The 23,577-nt window shown below is 39.9% G+C and overlaps 1 protein-coding gene across 1 annotated transcript in view; it reads right to left on the bottom strand.

Moving 5' to 3' along the window:
* The window catches only part of LOC107658134 (coiled-coil domain-containing protein 18-like), a 45,019-nt gene extending 24,082 nt beyond the window's left edge, over window positions 1-20,937 (bottom strand). Inside the window, 18 exon segments of the mRNA XM_016446593.1 lie at window positions 1,265-1,381; window positions 1,999-2,076; window positions 2,877-3,011; window positions 3,097-3,228; window positions 3,539-3,649; window positions 10,035-10,252; window positions 10,387-10,474; window positions 11,098-11,386; window positions 14,108-14,229; window positions 14,327-14,423; window positions 14,574-14,702; window positions 14,794-14,903; window positions 19,724-19,873; window positions 20,014-20,028; window positions 20,031-20,081; window positions 20,084-20,189; window positions 20,489-20,595; window positions 20,844-20,937. Of these exon segments, the coding sequence (XP_016302079.1) occupies window positions 1,265-1,381; window positions 1,999-2,076; window positions 2,877-3,011; window positions 3,097-3,228; window positions 3,539-3,649; window positions 10,035-10,252; window positions 10,387-10,474; window positions 11,098-11,386; window positions 14,108-14,229; window positions 14,327-14,423; window positions 14,574-14,702; window positions 14,794-14,903; window positions 19,724-19,873; window positions 20,014-20,028; window positions 20,031-20,081; window positions 20,084-20,189; window positions 20,489-20,574 (2,034 nt within the window). The 5' untranslated portion in view covers window positions 20,575-20,595; window positions 20,844-20,937.
* Window positions 20,938-23,577: the final 2,640 nt, after the last annotated feature.

Here is a 23,577-nt window from a genome sequence, read left to right on the forward strand (position 1 = left end):
CCGTCCAGTCAACAGTGGCACCAACCGACAACTCCACTCCTCTCTCGGCCATCGCCAAGCCCTGGCCAGCCGCTCAAACTGTCGAAGGTAGATCTCGATGTCATCCCCCTGCTGTAGAACTGGCACCGGCATCTCCGTTCGCCGAGGCGGCCAACTCCGCTGAGTAGCACTGATGCCTCCTCCGACGACGATGTCCCCAGCGTATCCCAGGCAACATCCTCCTTAACAGCATCCTTTGCTTGCGAACGCAAACCAGGCCTTTTGCCTTTTGGCGCTTTCTTACGGGTAGCCATCCCACCGCTGCCACCAACTGTGATGCAGTAGACCCTTGCAGATCTACTGCGGGACGTTTTAGGTCCGGGGGGGAAAAAAAAAAGAAAAGAGAAAAAAACAATTAACCAAATAAATGATGGCTTGACCCGTAGAAGTAAATAAAAGGTGACTTTTATTTACAGTGTGCCGTAAAAATATCCAGTGGTGAGAGTATGGTATTTCCACAAGTGCTCAGTCCAAAAAATAGCAAAGTACCAAAATAAACCATAAACAAAGTGCACAAACGAGTACTCACAATATACAATATGTCCAATTTTGCTCACGGCACTGCACTAGCACGCTTGCTGACTTGCTTTGGTAAACAAGTCCCCCGATGTGAACCTGGCCTCCCTTCTTACAAGCCAGGGTCCACCCCCTACCTGGAGGGTACCACTAGTAGTTAAGCATTTAATCTTATAATCTCATTTTAACTCATAAACTTCACATAAAACATCAATCACATTATAAAACACAAAACCAATAAACCATTATAGAACACAAATATTAATAACACAAATCGTTAACATTTAATATCTTTTCTCTCCACTGAAAAGACAACAAAGTTTCCCACATACAAACAACAATGGTTTCGTCGGACTATGATCGCATTGCGCCGGCACGGCGCGGCAGTGACGTCATAAGCGGGCGCCGCCCGATAAAAATAAACTTCAAACTAACAACATGGTGTCTGTGTGGTTGATCCGGGGTATGTATACTGTAAAGGAGGTAAAGAGGGTGTGAAAGGTCCGTGTGCCATCCAGATTACGTGTGCACCCGCTCTCTGATGGCTAAACAGCAGGGTTAGGAATGAGGTAAGAGTGTATGTATATGTATTTAAATATGTGTGCCCGTACTGCCGTTTCCAGCGCTGAAGATCAACTCTTCACACTGTCATTCAAATAATGTTCCCCAGGCAGACAGGAAGAGGAAGTGCCTAGATCTAGTGACTGACCTCACTGTTCTTCAGCTCCAGTTGTCTATCATGATGTTTCTTCACCTCCTCCATCTGCTGGATGTAATGACTCAGCTCCTCTTTACAGGAGGACAGTTCGGTCCGCAGGTTCCTAACCTAAAAAGATCAATACAGAAATTACTACCGTGTCCTAACCAAGTCTGGTGCAATAAAACAATAAATGTCATGAGTTTTTGTCCTATAAAATCCTTCTCAACAGCTGCATATTAATCAAAGTATGTACTTATTGGCTGCTACTTTCTGCTCTGAGGACAGAATGATTACTTGACACTAGAAACAGGATTGGGCAACCCTGCTCTACAATAAGGTCCCATTAGTTAACATTCCTTAATGAATAAGTTAACAATGAGTAATACATTTGTAACAGTATTTATTTAACATTAGTTAATAAAAATACAACTGTTTATTGTTAGTTCATGTTAATTTGGGACAATTAAATAATATTAACAGATACAGCTTTTAGGAAATGTATTAGCAAATGTTGAAATATATATAATCAAGATGTAAGCGGATACATTTTTTTCCCTCAACAAGTATGAACCATGGTTAGGTCATTTTAAATATCAACACTGCCAGTATATTGTGTTGGACAATGGGGGTGTTTGGGTCAAACAGGGTGATAACCACTGCTTTAGACAAAGCAATGTCATGGCAAACTCCCTGTTCTGTTTACAGTGTTGAGCAGACAAACAAAACAAAAAAGTCAGTCTCACCTTTGAAGCAGAGTCAGCAGCTTGCTCTTCAACATTTCTAAGTGTCTCTTCACTGCATTTATATTTTGCCTCAAAATCCTGTCCAAGGAACAAAGACATACTCAGTGAGCGATTTACACAAACTCGCATCTTTCACACTGTTAATGTTTCAGTGGAGTCCAAAAGTCTGAGAAAAGTAAAAATGCTTATTTTTGGCTTCTTTTAAATTTAATAAAATGTTTTCATTAGAAATTCGTGTGAAGTGTAAAACCTGTAAACAGCATATTGTGCTTCAATGGAAGCAAGAACATCTGAATGTCTATAGAAAGAGTCACATGATAAATATCACAAATTTTATTTGATTACTGACCAAGTAACAGTCAAAAAAATTTCATCTTCATTTAAATGTAGGGTAGGCCGTATCTGCGCTACTAGTGTCATCTAGCAGAACTACAAATATAAAGCATGTTTTCAAACCTTTGCAAACACCCCTTGAAGTTTAGCTAACCTGTTGATATGCAACTCTGCAAGTGTGACATATTGATTGAAACCCAAACATTCCATCAAATTCCTCCATCTTGCAAAAACACTGCCAATGTTTAACCTTGTTTTACCCCGTTGTCGGTCTCTGTGTATTTTGGAAAATGTTCGAATTTTACTTCTGTTATGTAAAGGAATCTTCTTATTTTTCGACACTGGCTAAACACCCTCTAGCTTAGCCTGCTACAGTAGCCATGCCCCAAACTCTTGCTATTGGCTGCGCGTAGGTAGGCAAAAACATAAGGCAGGTAGGATAGCCTATCCTTGAATTCGGATCAATTCAGATTTTCAATGTAGTCTCAGATTTTGGAAGCCCACTGTATCCATGGAATGAGTATGCATAAAAAGTTAGATCCAACCTCAGTGAGCTTATCTATAACGGCCTGTAGAAGAGCAGCTCTCTGCTGTGACTGCTGCTTCTCTGTGTGAAGATCAGTCACATTTTGTTCTAGCTCCTCAAGTTCAGTCTGTTTCTGAGCCAGAGACAACTGTAGCTGAAACACACACACACACATACACTGTGTTAACATTTTTTTAACAAGTGCAATATAATTACTAAATGCACAAATGCATACATACCACCTCAATTCTATCCTCCAGTTCTTTGCATTTGTGTGACTGTGTCGTCTTGACTTTCTCTATAGTCTGCTGATATTCCCTCTGTTTCTTGTTCAAGACTGACTGGTAGTGCTGAATACTGCTAGCCTTTTCCTAATTTAACACAGATACACAGAACAGTATAGATTTGCAGTTTTATCTTGAAATCATTATTTGCTTTTGTGTGTGTGTGTGTGTGTGTGTGTGTATATATATATATATTAGGAGTTGCACCGACTAGGCGACTTCAATGCTCTGCCATGACGCTTTAAGCTTGACGTCGACTAGTCGCTGGTCCTATAGAGGGTGCAACATGACTGGTAGTGCTGAATACTGCTAGCCTTTTCCTAATTTAACACAGAAACAGAGTATAGATTTGCAGTTTTATCTTGAAATCATTACTTGCTTTGTATGTATATGTTACCAGAAGGTCTTGTTCAAGCTGGCTGGTCTTCATTACAGCCTGTGAATAAGCAGCAATCTTCTCCTGCAGCTGTTTCTCCAAGACAGTCACACGCAAACTCTTCTTTTTTAGCTAATGAACAGCATTTTTGTTCAGTTAGATTGAGTTAATACACTTCTAGAAAATTCAAAACAATAGGTAATTGGAGGGAAATACTCGAAAGGTAAACTAATGATAACATTTTCGGGTTGATAAGATTTTTTAAATGTCTCTTCTGTTCACGAAGGCTGCATTTATTTGATCAAAGTTACAGCAAAAGCAGTAATACTGTGAACTATTATTACAATAAATAAAAAAAAATAAAAAATGTTTTTCTTATATGCTTTTCAATGTATCCCTGTTTTTATTGGATAGCTCTAATTCTCAATTCATATGGAATGGTACGACTTCAGGGATCCAAAAAAGCATCCTGCAAAAACCAAAGAATATGGGTGGTTTGGCCCTCACTAATTGTATTACTGGGCTGTGAATATACGCTCCACACTACAGTGGATTCATTCTAAAAAACTAGACAATTATCCCTGTGTTCCCCCAAGGATTTTAATCCTTTGTTCCACTCCTCTATTCTGGATGGTGCATATGCCTATTGGAGGGATCAGGGCCTCCATTCTGACATTTTCACTAAAGGCTCAATTTTATCTGTTGACACTTTGCACACTGGCTGGTCTTCAGACCATAATATTGAAAAAGACCAAGGAATATGGGAGGCAGTTTTGGACAAGGATCCACTCCTCATCTATTTGCGCATGTCACAGTCTTATACTATGTAAGGTAGTTCATAAGAGTTCACTGGTTCTAGGGCTGCACGATAAATCGCATGCAATATTTAATGCGCATATTGTCAGTAAAGCCGGTTCTGTAATCAGCGGTAAATCTCCATCACGTGTGTGCTTTCACATGGAGCAGCATTTACTACACAGAGCCGTTGTTCACTGACAAGCTGCACAAAACCACGTACATATATGATCATGGATATATACAGTGGTGTGAAAAAGTGTTGGCCCCCTTCCTGATTTCTTATTTTTTTGCATGTTTGTCACACTTTAATGTTTCAGATCATCAAACAAATTTAATATTAGTCAAAGATAACACAAGTAAACACAACATGCAGTTTGTAAATGAAGGTTTTTATTATTAAGGGAAAACAAAATCCAAAACTACATGGCCCTGTGTGAAGAAGTGTTTGCCCCCCTGTTAAAACTGTGGATATTTAAATTTGTTTGATGATCTGAAACATTAAAGTGTGACAAACATGCAAAAAAATAAGAAATCAGGAAGGGGGCCAGCACTTTTTCACACCCCTGTATGTATACATATATGATCATCATCACCCTCATGGATGCCATTTCTGGCAGTTTGGTCAGAAACATGCACACCAGTAGCCTGCTGGAGGCAATTTTGGAGGGCTCTGCAGTGCTCCTCCTGTTCCTCCTTGCACAAAGGAGCAGATACCGGTCTTGCTGCTGGGATGTTGCCCTTCTATGACCCTGTCCAGCTCTCCTCATGTAACAGCCCGTCTCCCTGTATCTCCTCCATGCTCTTGAAACTGTTCTGGGAGACACACCAAACCTCCTTGCGACATTACGCATGGTTGTGCCATCCTGAAGGAGCTGGTCTACCTGTGCAACCTGATTGGGTTGCAGGTACTGCCTCATGCTACAATGAGTGACAAGACCCTAACAAATCACAAAACTAAAGACAAATTAGTCTCTAAATCCCTTTTAAGGGGTTGTCCTGCTGTTGCCTCTCTAACACACATGTTGTCACTTTCATTTGCACCAAAGCAGGAGAAACTGATTCACACTCACTTATGCTTCCTAACTGGACAGATCGATATCCCTGAAGCTCACTAATGCCCTGATCCAGGTCTGGCAGGAGACCCCCCAGGACATCATCCGCCATCTCATCAGGAACATGCCCAGACATAGGGAGTGTATACAGACACGTCGGGGCCATGCACACTACTGACTTACATTATTAGTTGCTGTGATGAAATTAAACAAATTTCAATCAGCCTGTAATTTAAATTTTTTACTTTGATTTTCTGTGTGATTTTGAATCCAGCTCTCAATTGGCTGATATGGCTTCCATTGACTATACAATGTATACAAGTAAAGATTTTCAACTTTAATATTTTGTTCATCTAGATATAATGAGTGATTTAAGTGTAAACACACACACACACGCACATATAATATATACTGTATACAGTGGAGATCAAAATTAGAGAATCTATAAATACTTGATTTTTTCTGAAATATTTTTCATCTTCATCGCTCAAAATTTGAAGGAATATTAGCTGTGGGTATACCGCTGTTATACTAACGTGTTTGACAAAATAACTAATAAATTAGAGAACAGTAACCACTGTAGCACGAAAGAAGAATACAACTAAAATTTTACAGCTGTCAAAAATTAGTAGGAATTGTAGAGGCCCCTGCTTTGAATGACTTCAGCACATTTGCAGCGACAGGATATCACTAGTTTCTCACACTGCGCTGGTGTGATCTTAGTCCACTCTTCTTCCAGTCTCTTCCATAGCTTGGTAACTGTAGTGGGTTTCTTAGCCATAACTTTGTTGCCAAGGATATTCCAGAGATTTTCAGTTGGGTTTAGATCGGGACTCTGGACCGGTCATTTCATTATTTCAATGTTCTTAGTTACTTTCAAGGAGCTGCTTTATCCATTTTGCAGTATGACGGGGGCATTGTCTTGCATGAAAATTGCAGGCTGATTGGGAGATGCTTGCAGGGAAGGTACTGCATGTTGCTGAAGGAGGTTCTGATAAACATTTGCATTCACCTTGCCATGTAGCTGTATAAGAGGCCCAACTCCTACCGCACAAAACATCCCCCAATGCATGACACTTCCTCCACCTTTCACTGACTTCTTTACACACTCAGGGTTCAGTCTTTCACCAGTCTGACACCGAACATAATGTTTCCCATCTGACCCAAATAAATTAAACTTGCTCTCATCACTAAAGTGAACTTCGGACCAGTTCTCCTCTCTCCACACAACATACTCCTCAGCAAAAGAGAGCCTAGCCTTTTCATCCTTTTTGCTGATGAGAGGCTTGGTCACTGCAGAGTGCACTTTCAATCCGACTTCTCTTAAACGTGCCGTGACAGATCCTTACCCTATTCAGCACTGAACTGTCGAGCAATTCCAGCTGCATTGTTGAACTGATTCCCCACTGAGAGTCTCCACATTATTGTCTTCACATGCATTTGTCTTACGTGGACAACCAGACTTTTTGGGGGACTTGAACGAATTACTGTCACTGTAATGCTGCAATATTCTAGAAATCACAGATTTGGAATGACCAGCTACTCTTGCAATGGCTGAAAGGGTCATCCCTTTGGCCTTCACCTGGACTGCCTCCTGTTGCAGGGTTTCAGTCACCTCAGAGCGGCCCGCCATCTTGTAATCTCAGTGAAAATTAGAGGAATGCTGCCAGTTAGTGCACTAAGTGAATTTTGCCAAATGATGTTTATATTTGAAAGCACCAAAACAAACACGCCCATACCCCAACAGGACCTCGCCCCTGTTTTGATAACTAGTCTCTGCCCCCACACGTACATACACAACCCTGGCAGCGATGATGGTGGAATCTGCTATGCCTGCCGGCCAATCATATTCAAGCAAAAGCCAACACAGATTAGTTGTGTGAAACAAAGCAAAATCAACGTAATTCACCTATCAAAAAGAAACAAAGCAACGTCGGCATCCAATTCCAGGCCTTCCCGCTCCTTGAGTTCTCTCCACCAATGGAAAGCTGCTCCAGTATTTATTGGGGTCCTACTTCTTGCCTGATCTTAACCCTTCTTTTAAATGTTTTGTGCCTCCTAAATTTTCCTCTTTTTTTTATCTGCCATCTCTCACTATCTATAGTCCCTATCATTACTAGACACACCCCTTACTGCTGATTGGCAGCAAGAATGTTTTGGGACTCAGTCCGACACTGTGGTCAAAAGTATTTTTCAAATATTGCTTAGTGCACCTTTAAAAAGGTTTGTCATATAATTATGGAAATTAGCACCAGGTGCCAGATTAACACCAATAACTTGGAGGTATCTGTAAGTGTTCTCTAATTTTGATCAGAGTTCTTTTTCAAATATCTAATTTCTGCAGGACACTGGCCCTCCAGGACTGAGTTTGGGCACCCCTGATTTAAAGCATCCTTACTTAATAAAAGTATTAAAGTCGGCACAAAATGAAAGCTGCGTTTCCATTTTGATTTCATTATGAATTCAAACGTACTCTTCCCCAAACTTTTGAACTGTAGTACATGCCATTGCTTATGTTTTATTAGTTAATATTTAATGAGTATTTAACTGTTTAACAAGTTGTTCATTAATATATCACTTCCTGGTACAGAAATTTGACTTCTATAATACTATATACAGTCAAAATGTTATAAAAACAGATAACATTCGATCATTTTTTATTATAAATTAATTACATGACTTAACTGTTTTATCAAGTAAGAATATGGAGATAGAATTGTTGCATAAATCCAAATAAATAGATGAAATAAAGAAATAAATGTAAAGAAATTAACAAAAAATTAAACATATTGGCAAATTAATAGAATGAGATTTGCAAATAAAAAACATATTCACAAATATCTTTTTATGTCACAAACATAACTTTGCCTGGCATTGATTTGTGAATTGCGCCCTTTGCATTTGTAGATCGCTGCATGAATTTGTGGATCGCTCCCCGTACATTTGTGAATGGCTTTCTGTGCATTTGTGGATTTGAAACATTTCTGGTGTCAAGACGCTGACAAATTCACAAATGCGTGGACTCCACCCACTGTCTACTCAAGCCAATCAGATACCAGCCACACTTCGCTGACCAATCGTAGCACGTTCTCGCTATGGGAACAACGCTATACTGTATACAAATGCGTTATGGAAGTCTCATGTTATTCAAGATGGAAAGAAAAGCATCAATAAGTAGGCTAACTGACTAATAAATAACTGGATTCAACCTCATGATACATGTGAGTTTGTGTAATAAGTTAAAATGCCTAAAGTACTACAAAGTTATTGCCATTGATTGGGCAGGAAAAAATATACATGGGTTCTTTTTTAAATGTGGAGCAGGTGTGTTGAATATAAATGCATATAAATGTAAGACAAAAGATATTTATTGGATAAATCACTTGATCACGCAAACAATATTTCATATGAATCAGACTTACTAGTTTTGAATGTAAAAGTTACTTAACAGCATCCAAAGTAAATGCACAGTTTTTATTTACATTGTCCACTCACAAACACCCAGTACACGCTGCAGTGATTCTGAGGCTGGTACCAAGATGGTCATTTTGGTATTATACCATATTTGATATTATATGTGTTATTATGCCCTATATTTGTCACCGCGATTGTGCTTTAAAAGGTCATATAAGACATTGTGCCATGTCTTAAGCTCTGTCTACCCTGTTCCCTGTCGCGCTATGATGCAACACCAGTAACTGCAACTGTACGCATCAAAGCAATTGTGCGAACCATTTGTCCTTCATTGTCGCGCCTCGTCCAGTGTAGACAGTAATGCTGATTATAATGATTTCTATTTGCTTTGGACGCGTCGCGAGGGTGTTACTGATCATGCTTGGAATCTGTGAATGATCATAAGTTGTGTATAATCCTGAGTTTGTCCTCATTAACTGATCCTGATGGAAATATAAAGAAGCCTTACACTCCAACAGTCTTTTGGAAACAGGTTTTTTTTTTAACCACACAAACAGCACTACAGACCAATCTGAACGCTGTCCACAGAAAGCAGTTCCACAGGGGTGCAAAGTGAATCTGCTCCCACCCTAACTGTAAAGCAAAACGTGATTGGCTATAGCGAGAACGTGCTACGATTGGTTAGCGAAATGTGGCTGTTATCTGATTGGCTTGAGTAGACGGTGGGTGGAGTCCACGGGACATTTGTAGATTTAAAGCGTCTTGACGCTAGAAATGTTTCAAAATCCACAAATGCACAGAAAGTCATTCACAAATGTACAGGGACCGATCCACAAATGCACAGGACGCGATTCACAAATCAAAGTTGTGTTTGTGACATAAAAAGATATTTGTGAATATGTTTTCTTATTTGCAAATCTCATTTTATTTATTTGTGAATTTAATTCATGTTAATTTATTTTAATTTTAATTCATTTTTATTTTTATTAATCTCTTTATATTTATTTGTGGATCATAATCTATTTACTTGGAATTATGCGTATCTCCATACAAGACTCATGTCACATGTGAAATGTTTGTGATTCTATTTTCATAAACTCATGAGTTTGTGATTCTATTTTCACTTATTCAAGTTTACATTTTTTTACATGCAGCCAGCATAGACAATTCAATACAAATATTTTCATGGTACCCTACAAAACTACTGTGACACTGTTCTGGTACAGGAAAAACTAATTTGATGGGTCACTGACCTCTTTCTCTAAGGAGGTGGCCTGCGTAGCCTTGTCCAGTAGCTGGTCGTGGAGCTGCTGGTAGTGAGAGGATCTCTCTGTGATGGAGGTTTGCAGGGAGGAGATCTCCTCCTGGGCTCTAGTCAGTCTCTCTTGTAGGCCCTGAGCAGCACTGGCATGTCGGGTCTTCTCCCTCTCAACCATCTGAAGCACCGCCAACAGTTTCTGATAATGTTCACCTGAACAGGGGGAGAGATTAATGTAACAGTTTGTCCAGTAAAATAATACAAAATAACAAAAAACTGCATGAATAAATGAAAGTGGACAGTCTCAGGATGGCAGCAGTATCCCGTGCTGAGAGTTATATGCTCACCAGGTTTGTGTTTGAGAGATTCAGTCGTGCTTGTGTAAGACAGTGCAGGCAGCAAACAAGGGTTCACACACAGTGCACCCTCCCGATTCTGAAACACAAGTCATTCCACAGTCATGAAGATATTTTAAATATTTTTTAAAGAACTGTTTTTGCCCATATAACTAAAATCAGTGAAGTGAAATCATGTTTTAGACCCTATAACTTTCAATGATTGAAAAAAAAAAACCCTCCAATATCTTCTGCGATTCACAGAAAAAACTCAGTCATACGGGTTTGGGACGAGGGCGAGTAAAAGCCTGTTCACACCAACAATGACAACTATAATGATACAGTTTTGAAAATCATTCTGAAAGTTAAAGAATAGCAGAAATAAGTCCACACCACAACCACAACTGTAACGACACAGAGGACTGTTGCTAGAATCATCTTCAAAATGATTTTTTTTTTCCAGCTGATGAACGATAAAAACATTGACATCCAATAAGAATCCATTCTGCTTTAAAGTGCTCAAGCTAAGTGGCATAGAATTCTATCATCCGTTGGTGTGGACGCTAATATAGTTATTGTTATAGTTATCGTTCTTGGTGTGAATGGGCCTTAAATGAGGACGTTTATTTTTAGGTGAATTATTCCTTTAAATGTGCACAAAGCAATACAAATTTGAAAATGTAATTACTTTTATTTAGGATGTGTGTGTGTGTATTCCAGCACCTCTCTCAGATGTAGTAAGTCCAGTATGCTCTCTAGGCTGGTCAGCTCAGCTCTGTCCTGTTCTTTCTCTCTGTGGGCATGAGCCACCCTCTGCTCCTGACATGCCGTGAGGAGCCGCAGGTCCTCATTCTCTTTCCTCAGCCCTGTCACCTCCTGCAGCGGAGCCTCCTTCTCAACCATCTCCCTCTGCAGCTGTTTCAGCTGATCTGAGAGCTGATAAACCTGAGACTGCAGCTGCACATGCTCAGTGGAGAGAGACTCAGAGCGGCTATGAATCTCCTTCAGCTCACTGATCAGAGATCAGAAATGGCAGTAACTAGCATGAGCAGTTTAACTTTTCCAAGAACAGTTTAGAACAGGGGTGTCAAACTCAATTCCTGGAGGGCCGGAGCCCTGCAGAGTTCAACCCTACAACCCTTCAACACATCTGATCCAACTAATCAAGTCCTTCAGGCTTATCTGAAAACTACATGCTATGTGTGTTGGAGCAGGGTTGGAACAAAACTCTGCAGGGCTCCAGCCCTCCAGGAATTGAGGTTGACACCCCTGGTCTAGAAGCTAATAATCTGGTCAAATGATCGGTTTAAACATAAATGCATTAAAACTGTGAGGAAAAATTGCCAATACAGCACAAAACAATAAAAAAAATTCCAAATATATTTTCAGAAACCAAATCTTAATATTTTATGCAATTTTGTTTATTTCTCAAATTGTGTATCAGCTTTAATTTTTGGAATCAGCACCCCAAAGTTAGTACAAAACAAATATTGGATTTCATTTGGCAAATATAAAGCAGAGGTATTATAATTATGTTTGCAGGGTATTCACTTTCCCTTATAAATCTACTGTATAAATTGTGACTTTAAATACTCATTTAATTATAATTAAAATACTGAAATAATGATCTAAAAAAGTCTGTGTCAGTGTTGTCAATTAACATAGGGTGTGTCTCAGTCAGTTCCCTAGCTCGTGAATCAGTATATCGTGTACATGAATTCGGTCTCTGGTAAGTTCCCTGGCTCACTGCACATTGGGACAGTGATTACTCAATTTCCGGTGACATGACTACGTACAACATCAACGGACAACATTGTAGAACGTATTGCTGGAATTAATCAACAACAGGCAGGACCAAACTCTTTTTGATATAATTTTTTATTCTCTTTAAACACATTGTTCTTTTACATGTTCTTACAACATTTCAGCCGAATATTAATTATAAACAGTAACTAGATGTGATCATTACCTGTCTAGCGATGTGTGTTTATGTTGAAATATACTAAAAAAAATGGTTTGTCTTTTCAAATCTTCTATCGCGTATCATTATATTTATCGTGTTGGCTCATGTGGTTTATGTTTCGTGCTTCAGAAATGTGATGTAATTTCCGGTAAGGGAGCAAAGTGAGCACAGATGCTCCCTGGTTTTTGCGGTGCATTGTGGGATTTTTCAGGGAACAAACTTTCCAGTATACTGGAAGGATTTCACGATTGAGACAGCCCTTAAAATGGCCAACTCCCTGATCAGTGCCCAGACTCCCAGAATCAGATTACTGAACTAGGGAGCTGATTGAGACGCACCCATATAATATACATTACCGTTCAAAAGTTTAGGGTCAGTAAGATTTTTAAGAAATTAACACTTTTGTTCAGCAAGGAGACATTAAATTGTTAAAAAGTGACAGTAAAGACATTTCTATTGTTACAAAAGATTTCTATTTCAGATAGGGCTGGGCAATATGGCCAAAAACTCGTATCTTGGTATTTTTGGCTGAAATGTGATATACGGTATATATCTTGCTATTCTCTACATTTTCAATTTGGATTTTTTTCTATTTTTTAATATATATTTTTTTAACATCCTGCCTAATTTTGTCCAATAAAACAATGTTTATATTAAAGGCAAAGAAAACAAATATAGTGAAAGTAGGCTATGCTATTCATTATGTGCAAAAAAGGGGCAAAAATCACATTACATTCTAACATTGTAACATTACAATCTAAAAACTAAAATAATTATTTTTAAGGCAGAAGTTCAATTCACTAAACTAAAAATGAAAGTAAATAAACAAGAGCACAGATTAATTGCATTTTATTTTTGATTACCCCATTACTGCTATCTGCTATCATAAAATACACTTACTTGTAGGTTTAAAATTCTACATATGATACAATTATTGCACTGCTATTCTATTGCGCTCTGTCTGTTTGGCGCGCATGCACGCGGCAGCTCTTGTTCACAGAAGTCTGTGAAGTTTAGCGGAGAATTGAATGCAAAAGGCTCCTGACAGCAAAATCGAAATATTTCCATGACTTTCTAACATTTACAGATGGAGAATATACCTGTGAAATGCAAGGTATGCACTGAGGAAAATCTCAAACACATTAAACAGAGCATGTAGCCTCTCAGTCGCAGCACATGTGTCTGTCAGAGCATCTGACAGGGCGAGCCGCTTTAAACTATACATCTTAACTATATCTTACCAGTTATTTTAAAGCCCTTAATATAAAGCATGTCTCATGTTTAGGACAAATTGGACTATGCATTATTCAGATGTGCTCGTATCAAACTACTGTATATCGATGTAGGTGGTATTGCCTCATACCATATCGCCTATTAAAAATATATCGATATGTCGTACAAACTCGATATACCGCCCAGCCCTAATTTCGGAAACATTTTGTTCCTTTGAACTTTCTATTCATTATATAATTTTAAAAAATTCAGTTTTGTAGTCAAAGGAATAAGTTACAATATAAAATATTCACATAGAAAACTATTCAAAAATATTTTACAATTTACTGTATTTTTGTTCATATAAATGTATCTTTGATGAGCATAAGAGACCTTTCAAAAGCATTTTTTTTTTAACTTTTTTTTTTTTTAAACTTTAAAAATCTTTTTTTTTTAATAATATATTGACAATATATTAACCATCATTGAAGAATGTTCTTCATATCTCCACAACCCAAATCAGTATATAGTTTATATCAGTATATCACATGGTCTTACCAGATGTTGTGACGTAGACCATCCTTCTCTCTCTCCAGCTCAGCACACTTCCTCTCCAGCTCCTCTCTCTCCCTGTCACACTCCATCAGGCTGACTTTCAGCTGGCCCTCACTCTCCAACACCTCCAACAAATGCAGGACATGCATGATACATACAGCAGGAAAATAAGTAATCACAGAATGATTCCTATGTCAGTTTAAGATTCCTATGCTAAATTACCTTCCTGAGTTTTTCATAAACATCCTCTTTGTATTCTTTAAAGGTGACCGTGAGCTTCTCTGCATTTCGAAGTGCTTGGTTTCTCTGCTGCTCAGCACTTAGAAAGATACATTTTCTCAGAATTTAAGCTGTGGGCTTTCAGGAATTACAAAAAGACTTGTAAATTTGAGAAAATTCCAGCTTTAAGGGATTATTGCTCCCAGGATGAATTAGTCTAAAGTTTTCCATAGCATAACTAATCTCGTACCGTTTTCCCAGACATGTTCTTTCAGCTAACTCGGCTTTAACAACTCTCAGCTCATCTCTGAGCTTCTCCACCAGCCTGTTACTCTGCATCACTGTCTGTTCACTTTCTTCCAACTTCTGCTCTGCAGTCCTGAAGAAACAAGAACATGCTGCTCCAGATATCTGTCAGAAAAGAATCTGATTTTTTGATGAGGATGAAATGGTAGAAACGGTGTACCTACTCTAAAGCTTTGGTTTGGGTTTCCAGTTCTGCCTCAAGACCCAGAATCTGCTCCTTCATGTGAGACACACTGGAGGTCCTGGCTCCCAAAGTGGATCCCAACAGACGGATCTATACAAACAAACATCAGTTAACAACATAACCAGAGAGGAGTTTGTTGTGTCACCAGTGGCTTGAGTTATGACATCAATAATAATAATAATAATAATAACAATATAACAATATAATTTATAGTGCCTTTCCAACACCCAAGGTCGCTTTACAGAGACAAATAAGGAACAGAGCCAAATAAACACAATACACATAGCAAGGGCTGAAAGTAATACACAGAGGTCGCTTACAAAGTTATGTTAGAGATACAAAGAGGGATTCAAATAAATAACATATTCATAACAAGGTACAATTTACAAACAGAGAACTGAAGAGTAATATTCAGAGAAAAAAGCATGTTTTTAAGAGGTTTTTGAAGGATAGAAGGGAGGATGCTTGACAGACGTCTTGAGGAAGAGCATTCCACAACCTGGGAGCCACAAGACTAATAGACCTGGCTCCCATAGTCACCAGACTAAACTTAGGGGTGACTAACAATCCTGCACTAGAAGATCGTAAGGAGCGAACAGGAGCATAAGGCTGAAGTCAGTGAGATAAATATGTAGGACCAAGGTTATGGAGAGCTTTGTAAGTGAGAATTAGTACCTTTTAGAGAATTAGTTTATGTGCAAGGAAACCGGAAGCCAATGAAGGTGATAGAGAATTGGAGTAATGTGCTCGTTCTTTCTTGTGTGAGTGATCAAGCGGGCTGCAGAGTTTTAAACATATTGTAATCATTTGATATTTTTAGCTGAAAGGCCATAAAGAAGTGAGTTACAGTAATCTAGCTGAGATGAGACGAAGGCATGTATAACAGTTTCAGCATCCTGCTGTCTGAGAGAGGATTGAATATTAGAGATATTACGTAGGTGGAATAAACCTGTCTTTATCACTTTACCAATAAGACTATTAAATGAAAGTAAAATCAATGAGAACAGGATTTTGAACTGTCATGGAGGGCATTATCAGCTCACCATTCAAATCTATCATTTGACCGGATAGTTTAGATACAACAGCTTTAGAGCCAATCAGTATTACCTTAGTTTTACCGGAGTTAAATTTAATGTAATTTGCCTCCAGTCAAAGCTTGAGTTCCTTGATGCAGGATGTTAATGTAGGCAGAGGAAACACTGAGGTGGAAGGTGTGCTAAAATAAATCTGAATGTCATCAGCATAACAGTGGAAGTTAACCCCATACCATTTGATTATTTGTCCAATTGGTAACATAAATAGTGAAAAGAAGAGGGCCCAAGACAGAACCTTGAAGTACACCAGAACTGATGGATTTGGTGGATGATTTGTGTTTCTAGTATTATAACAAATTGTTCCCTCCCTGTCAGATAGGAGGAAAACCAGTCAAAGGCTGTGCCAGAAATTCCAATTGCTGAAAGCCGTGACAGGAGTATCTCAAGACAAACAGTGTCAAAAGCTGAGCTGAGGTCTAGCAGAAGGAGAGTGCTAAGAGCACCAGAATCTAGAAGAGCTCCAGAAGCTAGAAGGAGATCATTAAGAATCTTAACCAGGGCTGTTTCAGTACTGTGTAATGGACAAAAGCCAGAGTGAAAGGGCCCATAAAGGTTGTGTTCTGTTAAACAGGCCTGTAATTGGGAGGTAACAACTTTTTCTACTACCTTAGAGAGAAAAGAGAGGTTTGAAATAAGTCTGTAGCTACTTGGGGATGAAGGATGAAGACCATGCTTTTTAAGAACCGGGGTAACAACAGCAATCTTAAGCTTAGATGGTACAGTTCCAGATTACATTGACGTATTAATGAAATGAGTGATGGGTAGAGACAAAGCAGTCAAGCAATTCTTCAGTAAAGAGGTAGGTGCAGGGTCAAGAAGACTAGTAGAGGAATTATACAGCCTGATTATCTCATCAACCACTGTGGGGACAAGCGAGTCAAAACTAGAGAGGCTGTGAGTAAGGCATAAAGAGAGAGGTTCAGTAGTGGAAACAGAGGTATGGTGTAGGACTGGGACACGGGGAATACCTCCAGGGTGGATCAGGCAGTCCAGGGTGCCATGGCGGCACAGGGAGCTCAGGGCAGAAGACCATGGTGGAACAGGGAGCTCGGGGAGCCATGGCGGAGCAGACAGTACAGGAGGCCATGGTGGAACAGGGAGCTCGGGGAGCCTGGCTTGACTTGGGGACTGGAGCCCTCCTGGGGCTGGACGTGGGAACTGGAGACCTCCTTGGGCTGGACATGGGGACTGGAGCCCTTTCGGTGCTAGACTCGGGGACTGGAATCCTCTGTGGGCTAAAATCGGGGACTGGAGCCCTCTCTGGGCTAAACTCGGGGACTGGAATCCTCTCTGGGCTCAGGAACCCTCTCTGGGCTAAACTCGGGGACAGGAACCCTCTCTGGGCTAAACTCGGGAACAAGAACTCTCTCTGGGCTAAACTCAGGGACAGGAGCCCTCCGTGGGCTAAACTCAAGAACAGGAGCCCTCCGTGGGCTAAACGTGGGTACTGTAGCCCTATCTTGACGCTGGTCTGGGGCTAGAGCCATCGCTCGACTCTGGTCAGGGGATAGAGCTGATACTGGAGCGAACTCAGGGGCTGGAGCCAACACTGGAGCGAGCTCTGGGGCTGGAGCCAATACTGGAGCGAGCTCTGGGGGGCACTCTCGGGCGAGGAAGAGGGCCGTGAGCCATCCTTTTCTCCTCATCCTCCTCCTTTGGGTAAGGGAGAACGGCGCAGCCGGCAGGCTGGTTCTGGCTCGGGGCAGGACGCTCTCCAGACACCGGAGTATCCCTTCCCTCCAGCGTAGTCCCGTGGTTTCTGGGAGGTCCACGGGGCGATGGTAATTAGCCCCGTTCCAGAACAAGGAGTTGATGGTGGCGTCATCTAAAGCTGTCGCCGCGGCGAGCCAGCAGAACTCCCTGGCATACGCGAAGAAGGATCGAGATCCTTACGGGCTAGAACAATGAAACGAGTGGCGATTTCCATGCCGCGGGGGGGAAAAAACGGGAAAACAAAAGACTGTTCAAAAAATGAAACCAAAACATGGGAGAAGGGGCGCCGCTTACTGTTTCTGGTTCGGTATTCTGTCACGTGCGCTAATGTGAGGGAGCACGGAGCGAGGAAGCCAAGAGATCAATAACATGCATTTTGAGCGGGAGGACAATCTAACCCTCTCCATTGACTTATAACAAAAAACAGAACAATGTCTAAAAGCTGCTTTGTGACAAGGTGTACAGTAAACAAGCTAAAAAAAACAGAACTATGTTTTTATAAGCTGTCGACCCCAAAAATTGAGCATTTAAGGACACAAAAGTAGAGCGCAACATGTCATATTACTATGAGAACTACGCCCACTTTTTTTAAGGAATAAATTACTATTAATTTAAAATATATATAGAAAATAAAATATATCATAGTTATTTTAAATTGTAATAATATTTCACAATATTACTGCTTTTACTCTATTTTTGAAGTAAATGCAGCCTTGATGAGCATAAAAGACTTCTTTCAAAAACATAAAAAAGCGATTACACTTTATTTTAAGGTGTCCTTGTTACAGTGTAATTATACATTTAAGTACTGAGTAATATTAAAGGGGTGCTATTATGCTTTTTTCACTTTTTCAACTTTATTTAGTCTGTAATGTTGCTGTTTGACCATGAAAAAGATCTGCAAAGTTACAAAGCTCAAAGTCCACTTCAAAAGGAGATATTTTATTTAACTGAAATCACTTTTCAAAAACTACAACAAACGACTTGTTTGGACTACAACCAAGGCAACGAGTGTTATATGTCGGAGACACGCTAGCTTTCCCAAGGCAGACGAACTTAGAGTGGTTACAATCATCCAGGTTTAAATCGCACTCAAATTGATTTGATTTTGACGCAATATTTACACTGAAGCTCGCAGGCGGCTATGGTAAGGGGCACGATATTTCCCGACCAGGCGCCGAGTGGTGCCAATCACAGCACACACTGGCCCAGCTAACCAATCACAGCACACACTGGCCCAGCTAACCAATCACAGCACGCTGTTCAGTCTGGATGTCAGGAAACTACACCATTGCACAGTAGGGCTGTGACGGTCGCCATGACAACCGCATCAACCGTTGTCTATTGCCACCGGCGGTAGTGCACGTGACGTCACACACTCTATAATAAGCATAATACAAAGTTTTGTATACAAGCGTAATAAAAGCAACAGTTGCAAATTGTTTTATTTAGACTATAAGTCTATGCTAATTCACAAATTACCTCAAATGCCTTACACGGCGTTTGATCCTTTAGATTGGCAGGTTTGAGCGCAGGAAAATACAGTACAGAATACAGAATCCAAATACTACATCGTCAATCTGGAATCATTTCCATTCATGTCACCCATCCGCATTTGTACAAGTGTCTTCAAGTTCACGTGATCACAAACGCTCAGCTGTTCAGGTTTGTATTGATAATGCAAAGTTTTGTATACAAGTGTAATAATAGTAACAGTTGCAGATTGTTCTATTTAGACTAAGTCTATGCTAATTCACAAATTACCTCAAACGCCATACATGGCATTTGATCCTTTAGATTGGCAAGTTTGAGCGCAGGAAAATACAGTATAGAATACAGAAACCAAATACTACATCGCCAATCTGGAATCATTCCATTCATGTCAACCATCCGCATTTGTACAAGTGTCGTCAAGTTCATGTGATCGCAAACGCTCGGCTGGTCAGGTTTGTATTTACTGCATTCGGTGTTTAAAAAAAACACAAAAAAAAACATGACACACCTTAAAATAAAGTGTTACCAAAAAACTAACCTACCCCAAATTTTAGTGTACCTCTTCTATAACTCCACTACCATAACCAATCGTTATGTGAGGAGCATTACCTTGGACCTTGAGCTGACTAACTCAAGCTGAGCAGTTTCTATGTCACTGATGAGCTGCCTGTTCTCCATGGCCAGAGATGTGTTCTCCTGTCTGATGGTGTTGAGCTTCCTCCTGAGTACAGACGTCTCTGTCTCCATGTCTCTGTCTGACTACAGATGAACACACACAAAAAAACAACAACTTTAAAATCAGTGGGTTTGGGGATCTATTTTACTAATAACTTAGCTAATAATTTAAAAGGTAACAACACTTTAGTCCATTTATCTGCTATATCTTCCCAGCATCCTACCCTGCAGTCAAAGATGGATATACGTGCACACACACCCTCTGCTCAGGGTGTGAATATGCTCCTCTTGGTTGTCCAGGAACAAAAGGTTCTGAAGGTCTTCTAAAGAATGACGACCTGGGAATCCGTCCACGGCACTTCTGTTATTATCCTCACCACTGATGTCATCTCCTGATCGACTGAAGTGAGTGCCAGTACAACCTTTTTTTTAATTATGAAATGCTAACAATACGAGAAATTCGATAATACTTACCAGTAGTGTTGTATCACAAAACGTGAATAATAATACCACAGTAAATATTTACAAAAAATATCAAAACAAACAACGACATTTAAAATTTTGTGGACCAAAGTGACATTTCTATAACTTAAACAACAGACATAAAACTGCATCTTGAATCATATCTGAAAGAGCTATCTATCATCAAGCAAAACCCACAATACATTTCAGCAATCCTCAACAAACTAAATGCCTCACCTCGACTGTAGGTTTTTCTCGGTTAATCTCAGCTGATTTCTCAAGGAAACAACATCCTCTACCAACCCCCTGTTGTCTTTGAACATTGGTGATTGTCATGAAGAGCGCTGTAAATAAATGTTATCTTTGTTTAAATGGACTTGGCTAAAAACCAACACTGAACTCGCACCATAGTTCTTGCTTTAAACACTTTCGAGTTATCATACCTAGCGTTACTGTATACTCAAATGATTTGGCTTCATTTCATGTATTCAACAGGTTGTCAAGGAGCAGACTGACCCTCTATCATCATTTTTCAGCTCTCCACTGCTTTTCGGTGGATTAATTAACAAGATATTTCTATACTATTGAATACCTGCTCATCAGCATGTTCAAAACAGCAGTTATGCAGAAGACCTTATTTCCAGAAGATTTAGCCTAGCATTCACTGCATTGAGATCTAAACAAAACGCGCTGCCGTCGTCGCTTCAGTTGATTGGCTGAGACGAAAAACCGTCCTCAACAGTCGTGACGTAACACTGACGTGCTAGGGCCGCGAATGTCAGGCGGCGAATATTACAGCGGTAAAGTTTCACTGTTGCTTTTTCCATTATATTTTTATTTACATTGTACTGTATGATGGTTAACAACAGCTGTTATTGCTTTGTTTATTTGTTAGGTTAAAGTTTGTCAATAGATTTGAAGGGAAAAATGTTTGGTTGTTATAAACAATCTCTGTTCGCTTGATACATTCACTGTCAATTATTTATTGCAGCAAATAAATTAGCAGGGCCATAAAATGTTAATTGCGTGTTCTGAATGCATTTTTCTCTTTTTCTCCAATGTGTTAATATGCATACATTAAATAAATATGCAAATACATTAGATTAGATTATTATTTATTGTCATTGTACTTACATCCAACGAAATTATAGATTTGCCAACGTACCCAGCTAAAGATAATTTAAACAATTAATAAGGAATAATTAAATACCATATTACACATAAGGGAAAAAATAAATAATAATAATTTTACACCGTGCTGAGTGAAATAAAGTGCTCAATGCTCAATATAATTACACATGACTGGTTCTTCTTACATGTCAAGAATGTATTTTCAGTTCAGTGTTCAGTATGGTTATAGCTTTAGGATAAAAACTGTTCATGAATCTTGTGGTACGTGTTTTGATAGACCTGTAACGTTTCCCAGATGGCAACAGTTCAAATAAGTTATGTGCAGGGTGATACGAGTCCTTCAGAATATTGTGTATTTTCTGCAGACAGTGGGAGGTAAAAATATCATCCAGGGCAGTCAGCCGTTATTTTGTGATGATGTTCTGTGCAGTCTTGATAACTCTCTGCAAAGCCTTTTTGTCAGCTGCAGAGCTACTTCCATACCACACCAGCATACCATATGTGAGGATACTCTGGATGGAGCAGCGGTAGAATGACAAGAGCCGTTGTGACAGGTTAACCTTCCTGAGCATTCTTAAAAAGTATAGCCGCTTCAGAGCCTTCTTAACTAAAGCCGTGATGTTTATCGTCCATGTGAGTTCCTCTGAGATATGTGTGCCCAGAAATTTAAAACTGAACACTCTCTCCACCATCTCCTCGTTGGTATACAATGGTGTATATACATCATGTTTCCTCCTGAAATCAATGTTATTTTGTTTTCTTGGTGTTCAGGGCCAGATTGTTCTCCGTGCACCACACCATCAGCCTCTTTATCTCCTCTCTGTAGGCAGACTCATCGCCTCTGGTGATCAACCCCACCACAGTCGTATCGTCCGCGAATTTGATAATAGTGTTGGTATTATACGATGGTATACAGTCATGTGTATACAGAGAATAGAGAAACGGGCTTAGCACACATCCCTGTGGGACTCCTGTGCTGATTGTCAAAATTGAGGAATTATGTGAGCCCATTCTCACTGACTGTGGCCGCTCTGTTAAAGAATCCTTGATCCACAGGCAGATGTTATGCTGAATGCCTAGATCAGACATCTTGGAGAACAATCTGCTAGGTAAAATAGTATTAAAAGCAGAACTGAAGTCCAAGAACAACAGCCGTGCATATGTTCCTTTGTGTTCTAGATGGCACAGTACAGTGTGGAGGGCAATGGAGATAGCATCATCTGTTGACCTACTGGCCCTGTATGCATACTGGTGAGGGTCCAAGGTGAGTGGCAGAACCAGTCTCTCCAGGCATTTCATGATTACAGGTGTCAGTGCAATAGGTCTGTAATCATTGAAAGATGTTATGGCAGCCTGTTTTGGCACTGGCACTATTGTGGACGTCTTCAGGCAAGTTGGAACAATGCACTTCAACAGAGAAAGGTTAAATATATTTGTAAGTACCTCACCCAGCTCACCACCAGTCTCTGAGGACGCGCCCCGGGATGCCATCCGGACCAGCTGCTTTCCGTGTGTTGATTTTACATAGAGTCCTTATCACCTCAGCAGGCTGAATGACAAATGTCTGGTTGTTTGCAGCAGAAGCTTGACTGATAGTAGTCCCAGTTCTTTTCACTTCAAAGCGCTAAAGAACTGGTTAAGCTGCTCTGCCTCTGAAGCACTGCTGTTGGTCAGGCTACTGTTATTCTGTCCAGTGATGTGGCGAATCCCCTGCCAGTTGGTGAAATGATTCTCGATTTTCTGCCTGTAGGTCATTTTTGCATCCCTGGTGCCTTTCTTTAGGTTCATCCTGGCTGTGCTGTACTGCTGCATGTCACCAGATCTGAGAGCTGAATTACGGGCCTTCAGCAAAAGTTTTACATTCTTGGTCATCCACGGCTTGCTGTTAGGAAAGATGTGAATCGTTTTCATAATGGTCACATTATCTATGCAGCATTTTATATAAAATAGCACAGAAGATGTGTAGATGTCAATGTTATCATTCACAAACACAGCAGGGCCATTGACATTTCTTAAATTATTTCTTGAATTTTTGACCAAATAATATGGGTCCAAAACATCTCAAAGCATTCAAAAACGCCAGTTACACCGATACATTTTTAGATCTTTATTCTTTGGCTAAAGGAGTCTGCTCAAAGCCAGGAAAATCCAAAGCAAGCTTTACTAACACTGGTACACCAACTGAATTATGCTTC

Source organism: Sinocyclocheilus anshuiensis, unplaced genomic scaffold (genome assembly GCF_001515605.1).
Source record: "Sinocyclocheilus anshuiensis isolate Anshui unplaced genomic scaffold, SAMN03320099.WGS_v1.1 scaffold141, whole genome shotgun sequence".
Classification (NCBI taxonomy): Eukaryota; Metazoa; Chordata; class Actinopteri; order Cypriniformes; family Cyprinidae; genus Sinocyclocheilus; species Sinocyclocheilus anshuiensis.